Raw genomic sequence first — 25,817 nt, forward strand, 5'->3', positions numbered from 1 at the left:
TGTTGAATTATGTTATATACAGTATGTGTTTAGCAAGTGTTTTATGACTGAATACTCGTTCGGGTACAGGAAAAACTAATATGTCATTTGATAAGGTCGTAGATGCACTGAGGGCCCAAAGAAACTTATCCTCCCTAGGGACAAAGAGGATAAGGGTCGGGGGTGGGGGGGAACAAGGGATGAATGAGGGTTGGAAAAGGACTCGTTAGAAACACGTGGGAAAAGAGAGAATCCTAAGGATTCGAGAGGTAAACCCAGTACTGTACTCCTGGAGAGAAAAGGACGGAGAGCCCAGGAGCGACCGTAGGTACGTGAGGGACACGCGGGATGGAGGGGCTGGCCTGCCCCGCCCCCAGCTAGTCCGGCCTTCCGTCGTTCGCCCCGCCCCCTCAAAAACCCAAACCGGTAATCTCTACCCGGCTGCCTCCCATTGGCTATGCAAATGAGAGAAGTCTGTCGGGACCAATAAGCCGCGGCCACGGCTTGGGAACGTCTTCCGGCCCGCCCCTGCCGCACCGCCCCGCGTTTACCTCGCGGACCGAGGACTGGACGTGGGGTGGCGGGGGCGCGGTACGGCGGAGGGAGGCGGTGGCAGGACTACGCTGTGGCCCCGGCCCTCAGCATGGCTCGCCTGGTGCTTGGTAGGCGCAGGCCTCTTCGTCCGGGGGGTGGAGGGGCAGCCTGGGAGACCGGGAACCCCCATGGCAGGCCGCGGACGGGGGAGCGAGCGGGTGCGTGGCCTTGGCCGGGCCCGCGCTGGCGGGGAGGGTCACTGGCCCGGCCCACGCGGAGGACGCAGTAGGGGAAGCCCATGGGGGCGGTGGGGGAGCTCCGGGGGCTGGGGCTGCTCTTGGCCGAGAGCCCCCTGCGCGGGCCCTCAGGCAGAAGTGCGGGGCGCGTGGGGAGGTGAGGGCGCCCTTGGTGGGGGCGACTTCCTCCCACCCGGGAGGAGCGTGTGCGCGAGCGCGGCCGGAGGCGGGAGCCCCGAGGCCGGGCTCGAACCCAGGTCGCCTGGCGCCGAGTGGCCGGTGCCGGGCCTCGGTGAAGGGGCGGCGTCGGGCGGGCCGGGTGTGAGCGAAGGCCGGGAGCTGCCTTTGAGCCCTGAGACCGGCTATGGCTGATCCCTGGCCGAGGTTGGGTACTGGGGGGCCACCTAGAAGGGGGACCTTGTTCTGGGCCTCGAGTGTGTACGGGAGAGTCACGGGCTCCTCACACTGAAAGTTGTCGGCGCCACCTGTTTTATGGAATTCCCACTTCTAAAAAACCTGAACTATCAAAATCCGGTCCTGAAATAAATCAGGATAGTTTCCTTAAAAGGCAACAGTACCTTCCTAAAGCGGGTGTTACGATGCAAGAGCGCTTTAAATGTGATTGCACTTCTAACAACCAAATTGAACCCAGACTTTCTGGACTTCTGTAAATGTCAGTTTTAGAGACTACAGTCGGGAGGTTGAGGATCCCGTTCCTTCCTGGGCTCCCCTTGGTCCCAGCCAAGGTGCTCTGACAGTGGATACCTGAACACTGTGGATCCACGTAGCAGGGTTTGAGTCCCAGCCCTCCGTCCCCCCCGCATCTCCTAGCTGTGTGACTGGGAGCTAGTTACTTAACCACTCTGGGCTAGTACTCCATAGGGTTGTTCTCAGGATTAAGGAGTTTATATATGGCTAAAGAGAGTAAACATGATAGAAATATTTTCCGTATTACCGTAGAGAGAATAGATGAGGGGGAAAGAGCTTAGTTTCTGTTTAGTTGCCTGCGAGTGAATTCAGACAGGGCTGTGAAGGTGTAGGATTCTTACAATTAATTCCTTATTATAATAAATGTAGTCAGCCTTTTGGGGCGCCCTCTCAGTTTCTGGAGGAGTGCTTTGGGACCATGTATTCTTGCTAGCAGGTGTGGGACAGAGATGTTAGTGACGTGGATTTATAACATCCTTAACTACCCTGGAGGAATCATGGGAGGCCACAGACTCTGCTCACATAGATTCTAGACCCTCGGATGTTCCCGTTTCCCGTCGGTGCTCGTTATCAGTGAGTGGAATGGCCAAGTGAATTTTAGAAACAGAACAGTATTGGTCAGCCTTGACCTACTTTATCATCTTAAGTGGGCTGAGGGGTTTTGTAGGGGTAGTTACGGACTACTTTTCTGCTGTTGGAATTTGTACCTCTTCTGATGTTTTTCTGAGTAGCGTGTTTGATTTCCTTGTAACCCTACTAGGTCTTACTGCCTTTTAAGGAACTTAGGTCTTGAACCTTTATCAAGACATTTCCATTGACAGCCATTTATAAGGAGGGAATGCTCCTGTGAGAACCAGGCCACTTTATAGACAAGTAAGAAAAGTCCAGCCTCCTTACTAGGGGGGAAGCAAAGCTCAAGTTCATGTTCTGCTGAGTGTCGTTAGGCATGACCGTCTTCATACAGAAAGGAGGCACATTCCTGAGGTAGACAGTCATGGTTCATCCTTTGATGACTCCGGCCTGCTTGACACAGCAGGAGGAGGAGAGTACATTCTTTATTGCTGTCCCTGATGGGCATGAGGAGGGAAAGAAAGTAATGCTCCTGCCACAGGCCATAGAATGCCCCTCCTGGGGTTATTCTTCTGTAGGCTCCAGTCCTTTGGTTAAAATTTGGGGTTGCATAGCAAGGCACTCTTTCTAATTACGTGGCCTTAGGCAAGTTACCTTTTCTGGTCTCCATGTCCTGTGCTAAAAGTGGGCATGATGGTACACACCACATAGAGTAAATGAGCTAATGGTCCGTAGTGCTGTGTAAGTGTTATTCTTAGTTAAGTTGTCAGTTTTTGGAGGGTAGTTGGACAGATACATATATCAAAATGTTAGCCATACCCCATTCCCCTTGTTAGATTGTCTCTGAAATAATCATGTTTATTTGAGGAGGGAAGAAGTATTAGAATTTTTAACATTGGCCTATTAATAGAAAAAAAATGGAGACCATCAAATTATGTCAGTAGTGGATTAGGAACATGATACAGCCATTTAAAATGGTTACATGGCGGGTAATGGGTACTTATGTAGAAAATGTAACTTATTTTGAGTGAAAAAAGGTTACAGAAGGGAAGGTATGTAGTAAGATCACATTTATATAAATTTTTAGGCCTCTGTGTAGTGTAGAGATATGTTAGTTAAGAGTACCCACCAAAATATTAATAGTTCATTCTGGTGGGACTGTTGATAGTTTTTCTTTCTTTGCTTTTCTCATTTTCAAAACTTTCACAAGGAGCTCAGTATATTGAAGAACTAATAATTCATACGGATTTTTTTTTTTTAAAGAAGATAAACGTCTTTAAATGTAGTAGATCTCCATAGAGGATTTTCTAAGACCAGTCTTACTCTCAGGCTTACTCAGAATTAGGACTGTCTCTGCTTAGGTTCTTGCTTTACTTGCTTTATTAAATATGTCAAACTCTGTAATCTCTCCTGCAGCAGTGAAGAGCGTAAGTAGCGCCATCCAGTAGAAATGTAACGCCACATTTGTATGTAATTTTTAATTTTCTAGTAGCCACATTTAAAAAGACAAAAAAAGTAGGTGAGATTAATTTTAATATATATTTATTTATCCAGTATTATCTAAAATATCATCTCAAGAGGAAATCAATATCAGAAACATTAATGAGATAATTTACATTTTTCCCCTACCAAGTCTCTGCGATTTGGTGTGCTTTTTACACCTACAGCCCACCTCAGTTTGGGGTAACCGTGTGTGGCCAGCGGCTGCTGTGTTGCACAGCAGTTATCAAGGGAGCCTCACTTGGTTTGGCTTGACCTCCATCCACACCCTTTCCCACCTCTTGAAATGGAAGACGAGGTCATTGGGTTGCAAGCTACCCCCCATCACTGACTCTGGGTTCCCTCCCAGCCTCCTAATTCAGGCATTTTGTTACATTATTCCCTGTACTTTAGCCTCTCCCCCCACCTATTTCTTCACTTTGTGCTCAGCTCACTCCCATCTTTAAAAAGAAAGCTTCCTTCTATCCCCCATTTTCCCCCTGTCTCCTGCTCTTTCTAAGAAACTTGTTGAAAGAGTTATTGTATGATTTTCACCAGCTTGTCCCCTCCTGCTCTCCAGCCTTGTGCAGGCTGACTGCTGCTTACTTTCACTACTGTACCTCAACTGCCCGGGACCCCAGTGACCTCCCTGTCATTATATCCAGTGGACAGTTTGCAGTCGTTCCTACTTTACCTCCCAGTAGCCTTTGTTACTGTTGCTCATTCCATCTCTCCTCTGGTTTATGTGAAACCACTCTCCTGATAATTCTCCATCCACTGTCCACGTTGCAGCCAGAATGGTCTTTATAGAAAGCAAATCTGATCATACCCCCTGCATGGTAACCCTTTAGTGGCTTCACATCACCCTTAGTAAGGTCCACAGTTAAGTTCCTGCAATACTAGTCATGTCTATCATTCACATGCAGTGTTCTCGAACAGCGTAGTTGTTAATCTGTTATGCCCATGGCGTACTGAACATTTTTATCTTGAACACTAAAAAGACAACATGGTTTAATGGATAGAGCTTGGAAGTAGAAGTCAGGGAGCTGCTCTACCAGTTATATGTGTGACCACAGATGGGCCACTTGCTCTCTATCTGCCCTTGTTTCCTTATTTACAAAATAGGGATGATTCCCACGTTCTCGTTAGTAGTGCTGTGAAAAATCAAGTGGATGCAATGCGTTTGAAAGTGATTTCAAAGTGCCTTGCAAGTATAAGGTGGAAGATTTAGCAATAGAACAATCAACACCAGTGTACACGCTTATTCCAGAAGACGTTTACCATTGGGTGGTTCAAAAAGTTCCATTTGAAATCTTCCAAATTCTGTTTACAAAGTAAGCGTGTGAGACTGACGAAGGTGGCATATACACACATGCTTTCCTAGAAGACAGGTAAGTCTCTTATAATTCTTTGCATCAGGAGATTAAAAGAAGGAAATTATATAGTCATCTTCATAGATGCTGAAAAGAAAGTAATAGAAATTTCTTTAATATCATTAAGTTTATCTGTTTCAACCTAATGGGAACATATACCTATTAAAATAAAAAAACTTTCTGTTATTTAGCATTATTGAGATATTAGACAATGCAGTTAGAAAACATTATATATTTTATAAAATTTCATATATAACATATAATTTATGTTGTTTGTCTGTGTATACATACAGAGACAAATTTAAAGGAAGTAAAATTCTGATATTACCAGTTCAGAAAACTTGGGTTTTTAAAATATCAGTTCAGGCGGGGGCGGTGGGAAAAAAATAAATAAATAATAAAAATAAAATAAAATAAAATATCAGTTCAGAACTTGTTTTTCTGTGTAATTGTTATAATCTGCATGTAAGTTCCCAGAGTAGCAACAAAAATACACTCGGTCCACAGTGTGGCTAAACTATGCTATTAATAATACAGACTCTCTATCCTTCCTTTATAACTTTGTTCACATGAACATTCTTTCGGAGCTCATTCTGCAACACTGTGAGTGCCTGATGATGTGCCATGGATAGTGTTAGTAGAAAGAAAAATATTTAAAAAACAGTCTTTGCCCTTAAGAGAGTCACAGTCTAGTAGGGGAGGCAAATAATTATTTTTCCTATCAATAAGCTTTAATAAAGGTAGCATGCTAATACTGCAACTGAATAACACAAGAAATGCCATGTGGATTATCCAGGGTCACAGAGCTAGATGTAACTTCCCCATTTTCCAGTGCCCTTGCCCATAAAACGGTGATAATAGTACCGCCTCATACAGTGTGGTTGTACAGAATGAAGGTGTTAGTATAGGAAAAGCTCTGAGAAGAGTATTTAAATCTGGTCCCAAGGCAGCTCAAGAGATGAGGGTGTGGGCTGTGTGTTCCCTTGTTCAGCGCTGCACCAGGGGGGAGTAAAATTCCAGGGGCTCCAACAGCAGCCAGGCTGGGGGTGGGCGTTGGGGAGAAGGGGGTTAGGAGAGAGCTGAGCCAGGCTCTCCTCTGTGAAGGGCCTTGGTCAGTTGAAAAGGACTTTGGTGGCCCAGGTTTCCTGTCAGAGCCTGAACCCTGATGTCGATGGTGTGCTTTTTGTTGTTACTCCAGGTCTGATGAGCTGTACCCTCTTTATAGCAGTTAATGGTCTGTATTCGTCTAGTGATGATGTAATCGAATTAACTCCATCAAACTTCAACCGAGAAGTTATTCAGAGTGATAGTTTGTGGCTTGTAGAATTCTATGCTCCATGGTAAGTATTATAAAATAGTTGTCAGTTATTTATGGTACTTTATCAAATTAAGAAAAATACTACATAAAAATGTAATTTTATTCAGCCATCTCATTTACCTACCTAGCTTACTGATTGTTTAAAAGAGGTAGAGGACACATCCATGTAAAACTAATAAGAATAGATTTCATAATGGCAAAATATAAATAAATAAAAGAGGTAGAGGAGAGGGGAAACTGTTGATTGAGTCTGTTAAAGGGTGCAGAGATGGAGCCAATGACCAAAAAAATGGTGGAAGTAGCTAATAGTTGCAAGAAAGAAGGAAGGAAAAAAAACATTAATTTTAAGAAGATACATCTTTATGATGAGGTAAGTGGGGTGAAGATGGAAGGGAAATTGATTTTATGCAGAGAGAATATCGGGCAAAGGAAAGGGAAGAACCAGTGGTTGACTCCATTTTGTTTCTTGAAGAGGGTTGCTTCCAAAAATATGTAATTAGAAAATTTGGTTTGATTTTAAAGATCTTATCTTGCCTTACATCTATTTCTGGGGGGAAAAAAACCAAACTTGTAATTACCATTGAAATTAATAGTGCCCCGTTTCATACAGCTGACCCTTGAGCAGCGCAGGTGTGAACTGCGCAAGTCCACTTATATGTGGATTTTTTTTTTTTTCCAACAAATTTGTACTACAGTGTTACACAATCCACTGTTGGTTGACTCCATGGATACAGGGGGCTGACTGTAAAGTTACATGCGGATTTTCCGCTGCAGAGGGTCAGCACTTCTAACCCCCATGTTATTCAAGGGTCATCTGTGCAGTCAAAATACAGTATTGTTGGGGCTTCCCTGGTGGCGCAGTGGTTGAGAATCCGCCTGCCGATGCAGGGGTCATGGGTTCGTGCCCCGGTCTGGGAAGATCTCACATGCCGCGGAGCTGCTGGGCCCGTGAGCCATGGCCACTGAGCCTGCGCGTCCGGAGCCTGTGCTCCGCAACGGGAGACGCCACGACAGTGAGAGGCCTGCGTACCACACACACACACAAAAAAAAACAGTATTGTTTATGGAGTTAAAACCTTTAATGAAAACAAACAAAAAACCAACAAATACACATGTATAAAATAAAGGCTATAGGATCACAAAGGAAACCTAAAACATTGGAATAACATTATTAAAATATCAAAATAAATCTTGATATGATTATGTTTACTGGAACGTAAATACCAACATCTAACAGCTACCATAATTCTGAAACAGTGATGAACATAAATGATGTTTAAAGATACCGGCAACAACTATAGTGGTGATAAGAAAATAGCTGTGATTTTATTTGTGACAGAGTCACAAGTACTAACCAACTATGATATGTTATTAATGTTTATAACTGAAGGAAATCCTAAATTTCAATTACAGGTTAATGAAAATAGAGTATTTTTTCTTTCCCCATCAAAGTTCACAGAGCCCCTCAATTTTTATCCACCAGTCCTTTGGGGATTCATAGACCCCAGTTGACGAACCCTTGAGTTACAGGGTGTGCTGCTGTATTTATATTTTTGGCATTTTGATCTGTCTTTACATTGCTTCACATTGGAATTGAAGGGGGTATATACTCTGACAATCTCTGATTTGAGTCTTTATTTCATTAGAATAAACTGAAATTAAAGAGGCACAAAGTCCTATAAAATTTTGACTCCTGGACTTCTAAGTAGCTCACCTAAATAGCAAAACATACTGTATATGTAGTATGTAGGATCAGCATTTCAGGACGTTTTGCTGAAAGATCCTGACTTTTAAAATACTGGATTGGACTTTCCTGGTGGTACAGTGGTTAAGAATCCACTTACCAACACGGGTGACACGGGTTCGAGCCCTGGTCCGGGAAGATCCCACATGCCGCGGAGCAACTAAGCTCGTGCGCCACAACTACTGAAGCCTGCACACCTGGAGCCTGTGCTCTGCAGCAAGAGAGGCCACGGCGGTGCGAAGCCAGGGCACCGCCACGAAGAGCAGCCCCCGCTCGCCGCAACTAGAGAAAGCCGTGCACAGCAGTGAAGACCAATGCAGCCAAGAATAAATAAATAAATTAAATTAAATTAAATATTGGATTAAGCTTAAGCCCCTATGAAAGGTGATGTTACATAGTGATTAAGAATGTGGGATCTGGAGCCAGGAAGACCTGTCAGGCAGCTTTGTCACTGGGTGGTATTGGGAGTGTTTCTTAACTTCGCAGGCTCTGTTTCATCATCTGTAAAATGAAAATGACAAAGCCTGCTTGCCAGGGTGGTTGTGCTGATTAAATGAAACCCTGTATGAAGAGTGCTCGTCGTGTGCTGGCATGTGGCATTGGCTCATTAGGTCCTTAGAGACCGAATTAGAAGAAAGTTTACTTTGTTTATAAAAGGAAAAAGTCACCTATATAGATAAACTAGCTATGCTGTCTTCATACAATGGGTATTATACAGTGATGAAAATAATACAGCTACCTATAACCGCGATGACTGGTATAAACATAACAGATTTCTGTGTATATAATGTTTAAAAGCAGTTTTCTGTGTGTGTTATATTTCACGATAATTCTTTTCAGGTACTGGTACCTAAAAGATTAAGATTATTTTTCCTTGTGTTCATGTGTCTCTGTCTCTGTCACTCATTCGTGTTCTTTTATCACCACCTCGCGGTATCAAGTGCTTTTCACTTGTTAGCCATACTAAATTGGGACTACATGTGCCTTTTTACCTCTACAAGCTGCTCGTGGGAGCCAAAGAACGTTGAGATTTAGGCACTGGAGATCTAGACTCTAAAACAGTTGCCTCATCTATAAGATGAAGAGTTTGGACTAGATCGGGGACTATCAAACCTTCATAGATTTAAGGATCACTAGTAGAACTTATTAAAATACAGGTTCCTGAACCCCTTCTCTAGGAACTCTGGTTTCTTGGGGCCCAAGAACCTGCACTTTGCCAAGCCGTACAACTGGGACCACACGTGAGGCGCATTTGACCAGATAAACACCAAAGTTTCCACTCAGGGAGAGTTGAGAATGATCGTGTTTGTTTAAACTCTTTAAGTACACTTTAACTCGGCAGTAATTTGGAAGCTTTTTTATTATGATATGAAAGAGGATCATAGTAGAGTCGGGACAGGCGTCCCTTCAGGTCACCGCTCGCGTTGCTTTAGTGCTGTTCTCCCTGCAGGTCCCCACCCTCAGTGCGTGTCACTCAGGAGACGGTTGGTGGAGGTCCCTTGAATTGGGGGTCAAAGACTGAACTGTTGCCTTCTTTGTGTTTTCATCCCCTGAAAGGTGTGGCCACTGCCAGCGGTTAACACCAGAATGGAAGAAAGTAGCGACCGCATTAAAAGTGAGTTTCTGAGATGTCCACCTTCACTTGTGTATGTTAAAATAAGTTTAATGAAGTAAATGGGCTTAATGTACAATAGGAAGTTAATTTGCGTATTGCAGCCCAGCACTCTTGTTCTGGTGCCAGAATTACGTGGGGAGCAAAGGGATACTGTACATTCTGATTTGTATCTTGTCTCCTTTTGTGAATCCCGTTTCCCAGTTCAGTGGCATGATTGCGCTGAGTCGTGCTAATTCTGGGAGCTGCACGGTCTCCTCAGAGGCTGACTTGACGTTGCCCGGCTCTCCGTATAGGAGTGGTTTCCCAGGCTCAAGTGCTCATTGATTCTGTCGGCAAATGGAACCTGGCCCTTCATCCTCTTGCCTCTGAGTCTACATCATCAGATGATGGATTCTGGTGGAATCTGCTCTGGTTGAAAGAAGGATCGGTATTTCTTTTATGTTTCCACAGGACGTTGTAAAAGTTGGTGCAGTTGACGCAGATAAACATCAGTCCCTGGGAGGGCAATATGGTGTTCAGGGATTTCCTACCATTAAGATTTTTGGATCTAATAAAAACCAACCAGAAGATTATCAGGGTAAGGCCTTTTCCTAATTACTTCATTCCATTGGTTGGAATTTTAATCTGAGCAGGTAGGTAGAAAATAGAGAACCTGGGATTCTGTAACCTGTTGGCCCTGCTACCTGCAAGTTTCTCGCCCTCCTCGTGACTGAATTTCCTTATCTGTCAAATGGTATAGAGTAATTCCTACCTCTTCTGGGTTGCTCTAAAGATTAAATATGTGTCAAACAGGTAAAAGTTTTTTTATTATTGTTTATACTAGGTTAGGCCCACACGGGCTTAGCAGTGGTAGAGTAATGATGTTTTGTGCTTCCCTCTTTTTCATTACAGTTTTTTAAAAATACTAGTTCCTGGATGTTTTATAGTTACGTAATATTTAATAAGTTTCTGTAATTACTTAATAGTTGGAAAGATCTGCAAGTGTTTTCTCGCTCCGATTGCTCGTCCCTACACTGTGGGGCGGGTGTAGCGTATCAGCGCGGAAAAAGAAGCGTCCTGTAATTTGAAAGTCCGTTTGAACTATTGCTATTACTATGGAGTATTTTGCCCATGAATCTTTATGCCTTGTAAACATGTATAGTATCTGAATAGTAAAGCTATTATTTAGTCTTGTAAACTATTGATAATAAAGAAGTACCACAAGTTCTCCATTTTGTAGATAGTGGTAAATTGTATCTGCTGTGAGTCACTGAGGCAAGTGGGGAGAGGATTTTGGCGCAGACTCCCTGCTCTTTTACAGAATCGCCTGTTATTTAAGACGTCAGTCAGAATTGCTAAGTTGAGCCATATCCAGGGTCCAATAAAAGTATTGGGCACAATGTATCTAAAGTTGAAATTATGGCTCATTTGATCTTGTTTTAAAAAAGATTTTGTTACAAGGGGCATATAAGTGACTAAACTTAGAGTCTGAAATCTTAGGTTTTGCTTTATGTGAGAAGAACAAGTTTTCAGGGTTGGAGGGGGAGGAGAATCGGCATCACGATAAAAACAAAGTGACTATTGTCTTATCTGTACTTGATGTCCTGCATTGTATCCAGGGGATTGAGAAAACATTCTCAGAAAAGGGAATGTGAAGGGAGCAGAGAAACTATGGAGTGAGCTTTGAAGACAGCCTGACCTGGGTTTAACTGCTGGCTAAACAGAATTCCTTATCTCTCTGATCTGCTTCTTGGTTGTAAATGGGGATGTGAAAACCTATTTTAGGCTACTGGAAGTTTCACTGAAATAGTACATGTAAAGCATGTAACTTGGTAAATGTTGGTGTGGTTGGTACCTCACCAAGACGGGGGTCAAAATACTTGGAGATGCGGCCTTAGACACATCATTTCTCCTAGACTCCCCAGCTCTAAAGTTCCATAAAATGATCAGTTTCATTTTCTGACTAACCACCTGCTTTTCTGCTTTGGAATATAATTTGTTCATTTTGCTAACTTGCAAAAATGGAATGTTTAGAGCAGGGGTTAGCGTTTGGCCTGCTGCTTGTTTTTGTAAATGAAGTTTTTTAAAACACAGTCACACTTGTTCATTCATGTGGTCTATGCCTACTTTCACACTGAAACAGCAGAATTGAGTGGCTGCAGCAGTATGGCCTGCAAAGACGAAAATAATTACTGTTTGGTCTTTTGCAGGAACAGTTTGCTCACCCTTGGTCTAGAGTGAGAAAACCCTCTCTGTCTTTTTCCCTAGTGTATTTATTTATTTATTTTTAATATTTTCACTTAAAAAATTACTTCATTTATTTATTTGGCTGCATTGGGTGGTCTTTGCCGTGCGCGGGCTCTCTCTAGTTGCAGCGAGCTGGGGCTACTCTTCGTGGCGGTGCGCGGGCTTCTCATCATGGTGGCTTCTCTTGTTGCGGAGCACAGGCTGTAGGCGCGCGGGCTTCAGTAGTTGGGGCACATGGGCTCAGTAGTTGTGGCTCGCGGGCTCTAGAGTGCAGGCTCAGTAGTTGCGGCGCACGGGCTTAGTTGCTCCGTGGCATGTGGGATCTTCCTGGACCAGAGATCAAACCCATGTCCCTTGCATTGGCAGGTAGATTCTTAACCACTGTGCCACCATGGAAGTCCCCCTAGTGTTTTTCTTGATTTGATATATTTCCAGGTGGAGATGGGTGGTAGAAGGGGCACTGGTTTAGAAAGCCGAGGTGTCTGCAGTAGATAAGGAGCAGAAGGTTGTTTTTATGTTGAGGTCTTGCCTTTCTGTCTTAGGGAGCGACGTGCTTGGTAATCTCAGCCAGGATGTAGTACAGGATGATCTGAATACACTCCGAATGCTGCTGTTCTGTATTTTCTTTCTAATGTCAAGTCTGAAGCGTTCTTAGTTTTTCTCTCTTCCTGGGCAGTTCGATTAGAAAACTCTATTTTTAAAAAAGGAGAAGAGGGGCTTCCCTGGTGGCACAGTGGTTGGGAGTCCGCCTGCCGATGCAGAGGACACGGGTTCGTGCCCCGGTCCGGGAGGATCCCACGTGCCGCGGAGCGGCTGGGCCCGTGAGCCGTGGCTGCTGAGCCTGCGCATCCGGAGCCCGTGCTCTGCAACGGGAGAGGCCACAACAGTGAGAGGCCCGCGTACCCAAAAAAAAAGGAGAAGAAAGAAGAAACTTTCTAAAAAGATTTTGTTAGTTTTGCCTTTGAAGTCTGAAGATAGTCTCAAGGCATATATTATCCGTATTCTTCTGAGTCAGTTAATAGTCCCCTGACTTCTTCTTGAGCGCATAGTTTTTGGTAAACTTCCAAAGGCTATTGTCACTATCTTTAATACGGGACTTGTTACTTCCTATATTAGGAGTAAGTTCAGCTACAGAACCGAAAAGCCCAAAATAAGTGTTTTAGGCAAGGTAGAAAACAGTGGATTGCTTTCCAGTTTCTTAGCTTCGGACCCCTCGTATCCTACTTCTTATTATCTCATAGAAACAGTTTTTCCATTTGCCTCATTTGGTACTTTGTGTTTAGAAATTTCCCCTGCTCTCTTAACTAGATAACCTCCTTTTTCATCTGTGTACATGTTATACATTCAGTAAACATTTGTGAACTGTTCTCAATAGTAGAAGGTATTTATGGGTGAACAGAAGGTCCTTGTTCACACTAGTAACCTAACACTGAAGAAGAGGATTTCGTTTTCCCAGCGTAAAGTCTAGCAGGAAATACATTCTGGAAGAAACTGGCTCTGTCTTAAAGATACACGTGGTGTTAGGTGTATTTGAACGTCAGATGAAGCTGACAGGTATGCAAAGGTTCAAGTCTTGGGGGAGCGTCAGGTGCAGGCCCCCAGCCCGCCCGCCCCCGCTCAGCTGATGGCCCGCTGTCTCCCGTAGGTGGCAGAACTGGTGACGCCATCGTAGACGCCGCTCTCAGTGCTCTGCGCCAGCTCGTGAAGGACCGCCTTGGGGGCAGGAGTGGCGGATATAGTTCTGGAAAACAAGTAAGGCTGTGTATAATGTCCGTTTTTAATGTGGCGGGATTTTGAAGCCTGGCTGTAAACTCCGCGTAGAAGATAATTATTTCTGAAAATGTTTTAAATTGGTGGACTTTCAGTTAAAAAATAATAGGAGGTTGAGTCAAGCGACTCCAAAAGGGAATCAGACACCCAGCCTACTCGTGTGGCCCCTCAGAATCCCGGGCGCTGTAGCCAGTCCTCGGGCATCCGCCACAGCCGCGGGCCGGGAGGCACGCCCCGAGGTGGCTTCCTCGGCCCAGGGCCGAAGGACGAGAGTCTGGCCTACAGTGGGAGAAAGAGCCCCAGGCCCTGGGAGTCGGATTCTGGCTTCCATGGCGTTTGTAGTTCCAAAGTGGAGAGAGGGAGACCAGCTCTCCTCCAGGGCAACTTCGGGCAAACGTGGATGAGATTTGGGTGACCTCTTGGCCCGTGTCTGCGGCAATTAGGCTGAAATCCCTGGACATCTTTACATAAATGGGCAGGGAAGAAGATTGCTGTTCTCTGGATTGGTGTTATAGCTTGCTGTGTGTGAAATGTGATGGTGAACCATGATGAAGTTACGTTCTTGCAAAAAGGCATTGAATTCTTCCTGGTACACACGGGCACCTCGTCGTATTGCACTTCTCCGATCCTTGCATTTGTTACAAAGTGAAGGTTTGTGGCAACCTTGCGTCGAGCAAGCCTCTTGGTGCCTTTTTTCCAACAGCATTTGCTCACTGTGTCACGTTTTGGTGATTTTTGCAATATTTCAAAGTTTTTCATTATATTTATGGTGATCTTGATCGGTGATCTTTGATGTTACTATTACAAAAAGCTTATGACTTGCTAGAGGCTCGGATAAGGGTTAGCGTTTTTCAGCACTGAAGTATTTTTTAATTATCGTATGGTCATTGTCTTTTAGATATAATGCTATTGCAACTTAATAGACTACAGGGTAGTGTAAACATAACCTTCATGTGCACCAGGAGAGCGGCACATTCGCGTGAGTCGCTTTATTGCGATGCTCACTTCGTTGCAGTAGCCTGGAGCCGAACCGCAGGCTCTCCGAGGTCCGCCTGCACATGCAAACACGGCCCTTCGCTCTTTTAGGAGGCCAGTAAGACTAGCTTCTTTATACAGACTCCGAGCTTACCAGAGATGCCGTGCTTTTGCCTTTTATCTCAGACTCAGGCATTTCACGAGCCCGTTGTCTTTCCTGCCCCCGTGGCTTCTGGTCCAGGCGGCAGAAAGCACTATAGCCATTCTGACTGCTTTGTAGGGTTAGTACTGAAGAAAATGCTTTGAAAAGATAAAAGGATTAAATGTTATTTTTAGCTTTCTTAAGTGGTAGGGACTTCATGAAGAGGTACTAACTGGATGTCCCGGGATGCACCAGCGCTGCTCTGAACTAGAATGGTGTTATTAAGGGGGTTCTTTGCGCCCTGCTGAGGTTTCTCTTAATGGAGGGAGCGGGGGGAGTTCAGATACACATTCCGTGTTACACGGGGTGTACTGCTGATGGTTTGCAAATAAGTAGTGTTGGCCAAGTAAAAAGAATAATAGGAAGGAATGTCCCCAATCCGAGTAGAACAGCTTTCAGTTGAAAGAAGAACTCAAAACTTTAAGTTGTAGAAATGATTGTTGTTATAGATATATTTAGAATAGGATTAGTGTTCTTTTTGGCCAAGTTGTAACGTAAGGTTTCATGTCACAAATGACAGGGTAGAAGTGACAGTTCGAGTAAGAAGGATGTGATTGAGCTGACGGACGACACCTTTGATAAGAGTGTTCTTGACAGTGAAGATGTTTGGATGGTGGAGTTTTACGCTCCTTGGTGTGGACACTGCAAAAAGTAAGTGCTCTGTACCCGGTCCTTTTTTAAGTCAGGTGCTTTTAGTCTGTCCACGTGGCTCACTTTGAACGAGCTGAACCAGGTCATAGGTAACCTCCAGGATCTTCTCCCCAAAAGCTCCGGCTCTGAATGAATGTTAAACGTCGGCGTTAGGGCCGAGTGTTTCCTCTGTCACGTTCTCAGTGATTAACGGGGAGCTGGCCTCCAGACTGGGGAGGCGTGGCGGACAAAGGAGCAGGACGTGACCGTGGAGGGGGCGTCGTGCCTTTCGTAAAGCCGCACACAGAGCGCTTCCCGAGCGTGATCTAGCCGGATTGGGCAGAAATGCACATACCAGTTAAAGCATCTGTGCTTACAGTCAACATACACTTTTAAAGCGCGGGTATTTTTCTACAGTCTAGAGCCGGAATGGGCTGCGGCAGCTACAGAGGTAAAAGAGCAAACGAAGGGAAAAGTGAAACTCGCAGCTGTGGACGCCACCATTAACCAGGTTCTAGCCAGCCGATACGAGGTGCGTGTACTTACAAGGCTGATGTCTTCGTGAGATGCCCTGTGTTTTCACCTGCTACACCGTCTAGTACTCCTGGGCTCTCTAGGACTTGGGAGAGGGGAGGCTAGCCGTTTTGTAATGACGAAATTAAGTCATTTTACTGTTGTAACAAGTAAATCTGACACTCAAGACTGTTGGGGGTTTTTTAGTTTTGTTTGTTTTGTTTTCACTATTGCACTACCTACCTATGTGTTTCATGTGAGCCCAAGCTTTTTCGCAGGTTATTTGTACAGCTTTTGAAGTTGGTTCATTTGTTCTAGAGCACATGGACTGTGTTAAGTATACATCCGGGGTTTGCATCAGATTCGGCTAAGCCTGGCAGTGAGACTGTTAAAACCCCCCGATTAACAGACCTCTGTTGTGCTGTGCCTTACACATGGATGCAGGCTAGGGAATATTTTTGTTACATTAGATTACCTGTAAGGTAGTTTTAGAAACCGTAAAGATCTTATTTCTTATGAAATGGTATCTTGATTTGTACTCTGATTATTTTTTAATAGGTTAGGGGATTTCCTACAATCAAGATATTTCAGAAAGGCGAGTCTCCTGTGGATTATGACGGGGGGCGGACGAGATCCGACATCGTTTCCCGGGCCCTTGATTTGTTTTCTGATAACGCTCCGCCTCCAGAGCTCCTTGAGGTAATTAAACCTCTTCAGTCACTTGTAGCGAGGGAAGCTTTTCCAGCCTGGCGATAGAGGATATTAAAGCAGTAATAGCTTGCTGTCTTTTCAGATAAGCTCTTTCTCTTCTCTTTTAAACTGCTCTCTTTAGAGTGTTTTTGTACTTTCAGATGGGGAAAACTTGTCTGAAAATGGCTGCCTCTCATATAAGTTTTAGTACCAAGATAATTGCACTGTGAGCAAAAGTGTACCTTAGCGTCTTAAAAATAGAACGAATCCATTCTTTCATTTGTCGCTCTCAAAACAGTAGCTAACATTTATTGAGCACAAGACCATGTGACAAGCACAGTTCTGGCACTTTTATGTGGATTTTTCTCATTTAATTCTCCTATGAACACTTAGAGGTAGATCCTGCTTTTAATCTCCACCCTAAATACGGGGACACAGGCACAGAGAGCCTCAAATTCATGTAACTATATAATACGTGCAAGTGTGTCGTTTTTATCTGTCTAGACGACGAAATGTCGTAGCCGGGCTACGCCCAGGTATTCTGACCGTGTGTGTGTACAAATGCCTCACCACCACCGCGGATAGAGGGCTCAGGGATAAGAGCAGACGTCTTCACAGAGCGTCCTCGCGGTGTTTCTGTGATGCGCACGGAAGTGTTATTTGGGAAGAGCCTTATGTAGCTCTGGGATCGCTTTGCTCTTAACGAGAGTGGCGGTGCTCCCGCGAGCTCACCTCTGGGGTCTGTGCCACGTGGCCTTGCAACACCCGTGTCCTCTGTGCCCCGCAGATCCTCAACGAGGACGTCGCCAAGAAGACGTGTGACGAGCGCCAGCTCTGTGTCGTGGCCGTGCTGCCCCACATCCTTGACACAGGTGCGGCGCGCACTGCTTTCCATTCGTGGCGCTGCGTTCCCCGCTCCGAGAACACTTAACTGACATGAGTTTTACCCCTTCCTTTATTTTTACCTTAAAATGGTTTTGTCCGTTTACATCAGGAGCTGCAGGCAGAAATTCTTATTTGGAAGTTCTTCTGAAGTTGGCGGACAAATACAAAAAGAAAATGTGGGGGTGAGTTGTCGAACCGTCGCAGCGTCGTCCGGGCGGGAGAGGTAGTGCTGCGCGGAAGCGGCTGCCTCTGTGTTTGCCGTCGGCTCTGTTCCTGTGCTCGCTTTGGCATGTTTTTTTATTCGGGAGATAAAAATACCACCTAGGAGGAAATGAAGTCATGCAGGGCTCGTATTTATAGCACACTTCTTGGTACCCCAGCACACTTTTTTTCTTAGAGGACTCGTGTTCTGACAGTGGTGGGGTTCTAGGCTAGCAGGCAAGAACGCCTTTAGTGACAGAGCTCAATTCTAGCACGGCCTTGCAGGCTAGATCGAGAAAGCGGAAGCAGAGGTGTGTTTCTTTACCCTCTTCCGAGTGAGGGCCGGACGCAGGCAAATGTTTACAACACAGCTCGTCTCTCCTGCCACCGTGTTAATGATCTCTGTGCTCCGTGTCGTCCGTATCAGCTGCTGTCCCTCTCGCAGTGGCCTCGCGCCGCCTCCGGTGGTCCAGCAGACGTTTACTGTGCGCCTGCAGAAGGCTGCGTGCCCAAGCTCCCTATTCTTCTCCCTTGTACGAGTGGGCGGAAGAGGTTTTTTGAGGGTTTTCTCCTTTTTCTGTTTTGGCCTCGCTGCGGGGCATGCGGGATCTTACCCCGACCGGGGATGGGACAGCCCGGGAAGTCCCAGGGGAAGAGGTGTGGTTGAGCATTTTGATACGTATTAAATAATGGCATATCCTTAACCTTTAAAAAGAAGTTGTTAGACTGCTAAAGAATGTGCATAACAACCCAAACGGTGTTGGTAGGATTTCAGGTAACAGAGAGAATTCATCAGGTTTGTTGGACAGTATTTTGGGGACTGAGGGGAAAAACAGTGCAATAGATAGACCGGTCCGTTTGGGGGACTTCTGGGGTTCGGGTCTAGGGAGCACAGGAGAGGAACTGTAGTTACTCAGAGCACATCTAGAACATATTATTGTAAAAAACTAATCTTTAATTTTTCATTTTTTTTTTCACCTATTTCATTCAAAAGATGTGTAATCTTTTGTTCTTTAATTGTTAGTCAGGTCCTGACCACCTCAAAAGGGACCTTTGCCCTGAAAACCGATCTGCTTTTCTAGGTGGCTGTGGACGGAAGCCGGAGCCCAGTCTGAACTTGAGAATGCTCTGGGGATTGGAGGGTTTGGGTACCCCGCCATGGCAGCTGTTAATGCACGCAAGATGAAATTTGCTCTTCTGAAGGGATCGTTCAGTGAGCAAGGCATTAATGAGTTTCTCAGGTAATTTCTTGCTTCTTTGAGTTGTTTTTGTTTTGTCTTCTTTGTTTGGTTCTATTGTGGTACTTGGTTCCAAACTAGATTTATATAGACTAGGCAATACCTGGAATAGGTTTTGTATTTCACATTTTGGAGACATTTATAAATTAGAGCTTTGGAGTCATCTTCCTGTGCCATGGAAGTCTTCTACTTGGTGATACTAGCACATCCGTCCTCTGGGGCCACCTTGCCGTTCTGTGCACTTGGCATCGGGCTTGTCCTCATTCTCAGAAGGTCTCACGTGGGATACTAGCAGCCCCATCTCACCCGCTCCCGCCCTAGCATGCTTTGTACCCCCGACTTCACGTGACAGAGTTTCCACCCCTGGGCACTGGCTTTAGAATGTAGTTATTTGAAAATGAGTGCACTTACTGAAGCGACTCCAAAACGTGCAAACAATATGATAGGTTCTCAAACTCACAACCCGATTTACAAAGCTCGCTAAGCTGCCCTGTTGTTCAAGTCATCCTAAAACTGACTTAGTCATCATTTAGGCAAGTACAAAATGTTAACCCATACTTTTTCTTAGATTTGTGGTAATTTGATTAATGCCTCTTCCCTGTTAACTGTGAGTTCCACAAAGGTTGACTCTTTTACACAAAACTTTACCCCTAGTCACCACTGTAGAGCCTGGCTGGTAATAAGCTCTTGTAAATATTTAAGAACGAACGATTGACTTCTTGTCTCTGGAACAGTTTAAGTTAGGAAAGGCATCCCTACCCTCAGGGACATTGGCAGGAAAAGATACTCATCGAGTGTGCTTCATCCTTTTTCAACAGCTAATTCCAGTCTAGAAAACCTTAGAGGAACGTAGGAGAGTCGTAAGTAAGCTTGAGATCAAGCCTCCGGACTCACAGAAAGCACAGAGGAGGGAGATGCTTCCAGAAACAATAGCATGTTGGAAACTTGAGACAGTTACTTTTGCTCGAGGTCATACAGGTCACTGGTTCTCAGACTTTGTGTCTCGGAGTTAACAGAAAACCTCACATTACCAGTGGAGAAAAGTCTGCAGTAACAAACAGGAAGGAAACAAAACGTGGCAGTACGCTTGTTTCTAGCCACACGTGAGTCTCCTTTTCTGAGAAGACTGAACTTGTACGGAGCATATCACTAGTGAGGAGACTGTTTCCAGCTGGCCGGGGTGGGGCCGGGCAGAGAGCCGGCAGATACATCTGCTTGGTGGCGGGAGGCACCAGCGTACGTACTTGAAAGTCCACGCACCTGCCACGCTCTGCGTGGCTATTGGAGAACCAAGGACAAAAACCGTCAGGGTGTATACGCGGGTTGTCAGACAACCCATCGAAGTGAACGGTAACGGTGAAGCTAAACTAACAATTTATGGATGTAGGGGCAGCAGTTGCACACTGTGGGCAACCCAAGGTGCCATTAGTGGTTTCTGCATCTTTCCTTAAGAATGTCATGTTATGAGAGTTCCTTGGTGGTCTAGTGGTTAGGGCTTTCACTGCCATGGCCTGGCTTCAGTCCCTGGTCGGGGAGCTGAGAGCCTGCAAGCTGCACGGTGTGGCCAAAAAAAACCCCCAAAAACGTCATGTTTTGTTCCGTTGGAGTAGCAGCCAGAAAAGGTAAGTAAGTATATAATTGTGCATATGCCCCCAGAAGTGAAAAAGGGCTTGAGTCATATCTTGGCTTGGCCAGAAAGTTCCTTCACGTTTTTCCATAAGATGTCAAGCGAACTTTCTGGCCAACCGACTATATGCGTTCGTGGCCGTTCAGTTTGAAGGCGGTGGCCGTGCTTCTCTAGGCTTTCTTAGTTAGCAGGGAGATCTGTTAGCATTTAGCCTAAAAGGAAGATGGAGCCACAGGGCGAGTGTGTAATTGAGCAATTTAAAAACCTTTTTTGTTTTTTTTTTTAATGATGATTGAACTCTGTGCCCTCAAGGTTTTGTTCCTTTTTGAAGGTTTGACATCTTTCCTCTAGTCTGTTTGCTTTTGCCACTGACATAATTAAGTAGGAAGCTAGAGGCTGATGTCCGGAGATAATAAATAACCTGATTAAGGACACAAAACTAGGAAGAAGTAGAACTGCTGACTTTTTATTATATACGTGGGTTGGTATTTCCCACATAAACCAGCGCCTGGCTTGGCCTGTGCCTTTCCCGTGTAAATTGCGCCATCCTGGCGGAGGTAGTAGCCTGCGTGTGACCCAGTCTGACTGGCTGTGCACTGTGCTGACTACCTCTGTTCTCCCCGTACGGCGCAGTTCACGGAACGGTGGTAAAGTGGGTTTTTACATATTTATAATCCTGTTTTCTGAACGTAGCTGGTATGTGCACGTCAAGGTCGCTCGGCGTGGGCGCCCTGGACACTCTGGGCCAGGTAGTGTCTGTCCTGGGCATTGCAGGACGTTTAGTAGCGTCCCTGGCCTCTACCCCCGGATGCCGGCAGCGTACACACACACACACACCCACTCAGTGGTTGTTGAGTTGTGACAATCAAAAATATCTTCAGACATTGCCAAATTGTCCGCTGGGGCAAAAATTGCCCTCAATTTCAGAACCACCGATACACATTGTAAAATATGCAAAGTAGCCAAAAGCAATGGAGAAAATTACCCACTTTTCCCAGCATGCAGAGTAACGATCGTCAGACGCATACAGGAAACTTGATATCCTGTTTGTTTTTCTTTTACCCGTATTCTTTTTTTTAATCGAAGTATAATTAATTTACAAATGTGTTAGTTTCAAATGTACAGCAAAGTGATTCAGTTAAGCATATATTTATATAGCTGTATATGTATTCTTTTTCCAATTCTTTCTTCCATCATAGGTTATTACAAGATATTGTGTATAGTTCCCTGTGCTGTACAGTAGGACCTTGTTGTTTATCTATCTCGTACATAGTGTTGTGTAAATGTTAATCCCGAACTCCTGATTCTAAGCGCCCTTCACCGAGAATGTTTGGAGGCTCCTTTTATAAAGAAGCCTTGCTCACAGTCTGGTGATCGCCTCTACGCCCTCCCAGGGAAATGTTGATCAATACCTGCCAGAGTCAAAACCTGACACACTGTTTTGTGGTACAACTCTTCTGTCTGAAAGCTTGACATGTGTGAAAATTGCCACCATCACCTATAGATCATTGAGGCCTGTGGTGCCTATGGGCTGGTTCTAAGTGCCTCTGCTTCCTGTTAGAAATCTGAGGAAGGATTTCAGTTTTAAGGTACCATCTTTCAAAAAGCCTTTCTAAAGTTAGTGTGGGGGGCTTCCCTGGTGGCGCAGTGGTTGAGAGTCCGCCTGCCGACGCAGGGGACACGGGTTCGTGCCCCGGTCCGGGAAGATCCCACGTGCCGCAGAGCGGCTGGGCCCGTGAGCCTGCGCGTCCAGAACCTGTGCTCCGCAACGGGAGAGGCCACAGCGGTGAGAGGCCCGCCTAGCACAAAATAAATAAATAAATAAAATAAAATAAATAAAGTTAGTGTGGAGTTTTGTTAATCAAGCGTTAGTGTTGGTCTAGACCATGTTCTGGGTCAACTCTGATCGCTTTTACATACTTAAGTTGTATTTTAGCAAGATATGTTTGCTATTTTTTTTAATTATTGGTAGTACCTGGCTTTACCTACTGCCAAGGCCTTAGTCAGGAACGTCATTATATTGTTATCTGGTTACATTGATGATGTCCCTGATTGTAAAGATAATACTGTTCATGAAGTGCTTTTCCGGAGAGAGAGGTGAGAAATGCCTCTGTGCAAAGTACAGCGGGGGATGGTTATTTTTGCAAAGTTCTTTCTTCGTCCGCATCAGCAGTCCATCGTTAACCCGCGCCCTGCTCGTTTGCCCCTAAGGGAGCTGTCTTTCGGGCGCGGATCTACGGCCCCCGTAGGAGGTGGGGTGTTCCCTGCCATCAGCACCAGAGAGCCCTGGGACGGCAAGGACGGCGAGGTGAGCCCCGGACCGAGCCGCGTGTGGACCCACTCGCCGTCGCCGTCGGGGCTTGGCTCCAGCCCCTGACTTTCCCGATCCCTGTGCATCTTTGCTACTCGTAAACAAGCCCTTTCCATCAGACCTAAGCCCTGACGTGAGCATAAACCTGACGAATGAACCCCATGGGCCCTTCTGGGTGTTCTCTGTCTCAAGACCCTTCAACCCACCCTCCCTGTTACAGAGTGCTACGCGGCATAGATATTCGTGACAGACACAGCCGAGATAAACTGCAGTGAGGTTGCTTTCCTGACTGTCACCTGTAGAGTGAACATTTAACCTAGAATTCATTGAGAGAAGTACAAAATTATAGCTTTGAAGTTAGCATTTATTCTGGTATCTTCTGCCCACCCCCCTCAAAAGGACCAGTTAACTAGCTGTTAGTTTCCTATCTATGTAATAATAGGCAAAGTTAAAAGCAGGAGCTGGACGGGGGAGAACTTTGTGACCAGTGCTCGTCTGGAAATTTAGTGCTCTGTAAAACGAGATGTCAGACGTCCAGGGTCGCCCTGTCTGTGGTTCTGCATAGACCCTGCAGGGCCTGATGGTGGTGTTCTGTTTTACAGCTTCCCGTGGAAGACGACATTGACCTGAGTGACGTGGAGCTCGGTGACCTGGAGAAAGATGAGTTATGAGAGGCGCCCCACAGACTCCAGTCTTGTTTTCTTGGGAGCGGATTTTCCAGCAGTGAAGGAACATTCTTTCCAATCAGATGAATCTACCAGTGGCCTTTTTAGCCAAGAAGTAACACTGATTGGTCATTTGAAAACACTGCAACGGTGAATTTTTGCGTCTCAAGAAAACAGTGAAAAATTCTGTGAATTGTCACAGCTGGTGAATTGGGTTGTATTCTGTCAAGTAATATTTTGAAGAAAACTGATGGGCTGTTGAAGCGTTCCTCCCTCCCTCTGACTCTGCTGCTTGAGTGTCCTTGGAGGCTGTTTCTTACATACAAGTTTTTTAATGTGATCCTTTCCTTTGAATATTAATGGCTTTTTTTCCATTAAAGAATAAAACTATTTTGGACAATGCCAATAAATGTATGAAATTAGTGTCCACACCGTAAATTCAGTAAATCAGTATTATGAAGGGATGCCCTCGATGTCTCTCCTCCCTGTAAACCTGTGGTTCACATGACACCATCTGGATGCCTGCCACCACACAGGATTTTACACGTGCCCCGCAAGGCTGAGTTTCAACCGTTAAGTGTGAAACGTAAAGCGAGCTTATACAGAAGGGTGAAAAACAATGGTTTGTCAAGTGAGAACTGCATATCCCACAGCCACTGTTTTGTCTTTGGGCCCTCACCAGCGACTGCTAGGGTATACAGCTGGTTATACAGTTAGCCCAAGGTTTTTTTTTTTAGCCGAAGGTTTTTAATACGCTATTATTAAACCCTCACAAAATGTCCATTAAGACGTGAAATAAGCGGCAGGCTAGCAATGTATAGGAAGTCCCCATTTATGTAAAACATTCAGAAAAGTGAAGTTTTGAATTATGTTAGAATGTAAATGAAGAGACAATTCAAAGGATTGAGAACATTTCTTTATTGTAACTTAAAAAAAATAAATCCAACTGTAACTAATTTTTGTGAGCAATTTCTCTAAAAATTTAAATGCTGTAGGATACTTAAACTCTTCTCTGGCTAAAGGAAAGAAGCGTCTGTGCTAATTTGCACAAATGTGCAAGTTTAGCGGTGCCGGCTCATCTTTCTAGTCAAGAAGACCAAGGTCGATGTGGAAATAGACATAAGGAAAGTAGTCTTGGTTGCTGAGTTGCAATCCAGGGATCTCCACGGATGCCTACAAAAGACATGGTCACGTTCTAAGCGCATAAACTCGTTTCTTGTTTTACTTTTCTGTTTGAGGAAAGCTCTCCGGGCACAACTGTGTTATCTGCCCTACAGTCCGCCCCCTACCCCAAACACACACAGCCTTTTGTCAAACTTCCACATCTGTGAAGCGCAGATTTCCCTAACAGTCTGGCAGGTACCACTCTTGGAAAGTACCTCCCATGTGGAGAGGCTGACCTTTACTGTAGAAAGGCAGCTCTTTCTGGATAATATACCTACATCCAATATACTTGCAGCTGCGACTTCATCCAGATGTCTGAAGACGGAGTTCAGAACCTCTCTTAAACGTTTGGTGGATGACTTCTTATGAGGCTGGAGGAGAACCGCCTGGAAGTTCACTGGTAATCCATACCTGTTCAACGTGCAGAGGAGTTACTGCAAATATGGGTACAATGAACCCGACACTAGTAAGAATGAAAAACGAGGCAACACAGCTCAGGAAAAGAAAACTCGAGTGGAACGTCTGGGGTCAGAAGTGAGACTAATTGCTAATTGATCTTTGTGCGTGGAAAAATCTCTAGAATATGCTCACCCACTTCTGATAGTGACAGTTTTCTGACTATGAAGGGCCAAGGGGTCTCCGGGGTGTGTGTAATCGTCAGGTGGTGAGGGGTCAAGCTGAATGGAGGCTGTTGGACTAAATATTCTGACTCCAAAGCCTTCGTCTAAAACCCAGCTTAGCTGACGTACTTTTCTCCACTGAAAAAACCAGCACACGTGCACACATACACGCAAATCTGGTTTATCACGATTGTGAATTCCTTTTGCTGAGTTTTGGGTGGACAGAAAGGATTTTAAATGGACTTTGTATGCATGAGTACCTTTGAAACCACTTGCTGGCAACTATTCCTGTGGTGGTGTATCAAAACACTTAAACTATTTACACTGAGTACTACATAAACAGTAAACATGCATTTTGTGATTCTCAATGTTTTTAAAATATATATACTACCAGTGAGCAAATGCTTGGATGGTCAATACTTATCACCTGTGCTGCTTCATGCCCGAGCCCAGCGTGTGAAAGCTGGCCTTCTTGATGCACTTTTACTGCCTGACCCGTTAGTGTTACTTTGTTTTAATTTCACAGTCAGTGCCCGTAAACTAG

At 45.0% G+C, this 25,817-nt stretch overlaps 2 protein-coding genes across 7 annotated transcripts in view; one reads left to right on the top strand and one right to left on the bottom strand.

Moving 5' to 3' along the window:
* Window positions 1–429: 429 nt before the first annotated feature.
* On the top strand, window positions 430–24,445 carry PDIA6 (protein disulfide isomerase family A member 6). Of its 2 annotated transcripts, none has more exons than XM_059078409.2 (13): window positions 430–641; window positions 6,078–6,219; window positions 9,499–9,556; window positions 10,007–10,133; window positions 13,428–13,534; window positions 15,250–15,380; window positions 15,777–15,891; window positions 16,431–16,571; window positions 17,350–17,434; window positions 17,557–17,629; window positions 18,731–18,889; window positions 22,725–22,821; window positions 23,427–24,445. In XM_059078409.2, the coding sequence occupies exons 1-13, from the start codon at window positions 623–625 to the stop codon at window positions 23,493–23,495; spliced, it is 1,323 nt and encodes a 440-aa protein (XP_058934392.1). In that variant the 5' UTR covers window positions 430–622; the 3' UTR covers window positions 23,496–24,445. The 2 variants fall into 2 exon arrangements, with proteins under 2 accessions (XP_058934392.1, XP_066864250.1); XM_067008149.1 differs by lacking the exon at window positions 430–641 and adding an exon at window positions 4,744–5,245 and having other exon boundaries at window positions 5,310–6,219.
* Window positions 24,384–25,817, bottom strand: part of ATP6V1C2 (ATPase H+ transporting V1 subunit C2) — a 67,261-nt gene continuing 65,827 nt past the window's right edge. For all 5 annotated transcript variants that reach the window (XM_067008152.1, XM_059078406.2, XM_059078407.2 and 2 more), the window contains 2 exons: window positions 24,932–25,064; window positions 24,384–24,662 (listed from right to left, as the gene is read on the bottom strand). In XM_067008152.1, the coding sequence (XP_066864253.1) occupies window positions 24,573–24,662; window positions 24,932–25,064 (223 nt within the window). In that variant the 3' untranslated portion in view covers window positions 24,384–24,572. The remainder of the gene's footprint in view (window positions 24,663–24,931; window positions 25,065–25,817) is intronic.

The sequence above is a fragment of the Kogia breviceps genome, chromosome 11 (assembly GCF_026419965.1).
Source record: "Kogia breviceps isolate mKogBre1 chromosome 11, mKogBre1 haplotype 1, whole genome shotgun sequence".
Lineage (NCBI taxonomy): Eukaryota > Metazoa > Chordata > Mammalia > Artiodactyla > Physeteridae > Kogia > Kogia breviceps.

Coding starts and splice junctions, on each gene's coding strand:
- PDIA6 (XM_059078409.2), top strand. Junction 16,572..17,349: donor CGCCTCCAGAGCTCCTTGAG/GTAATTAAACCT, acceptor TGTGCCCCGCAG/ATCCTCAACGAGGACGTCGC. Junction 18,890..22,724: donor GGCATTAATGAGTTTCTCAG/GTAATTTCTTGC, acceptor TTTGCCCCTAAG/GGAGCTGTCTTTCGGGCGCG.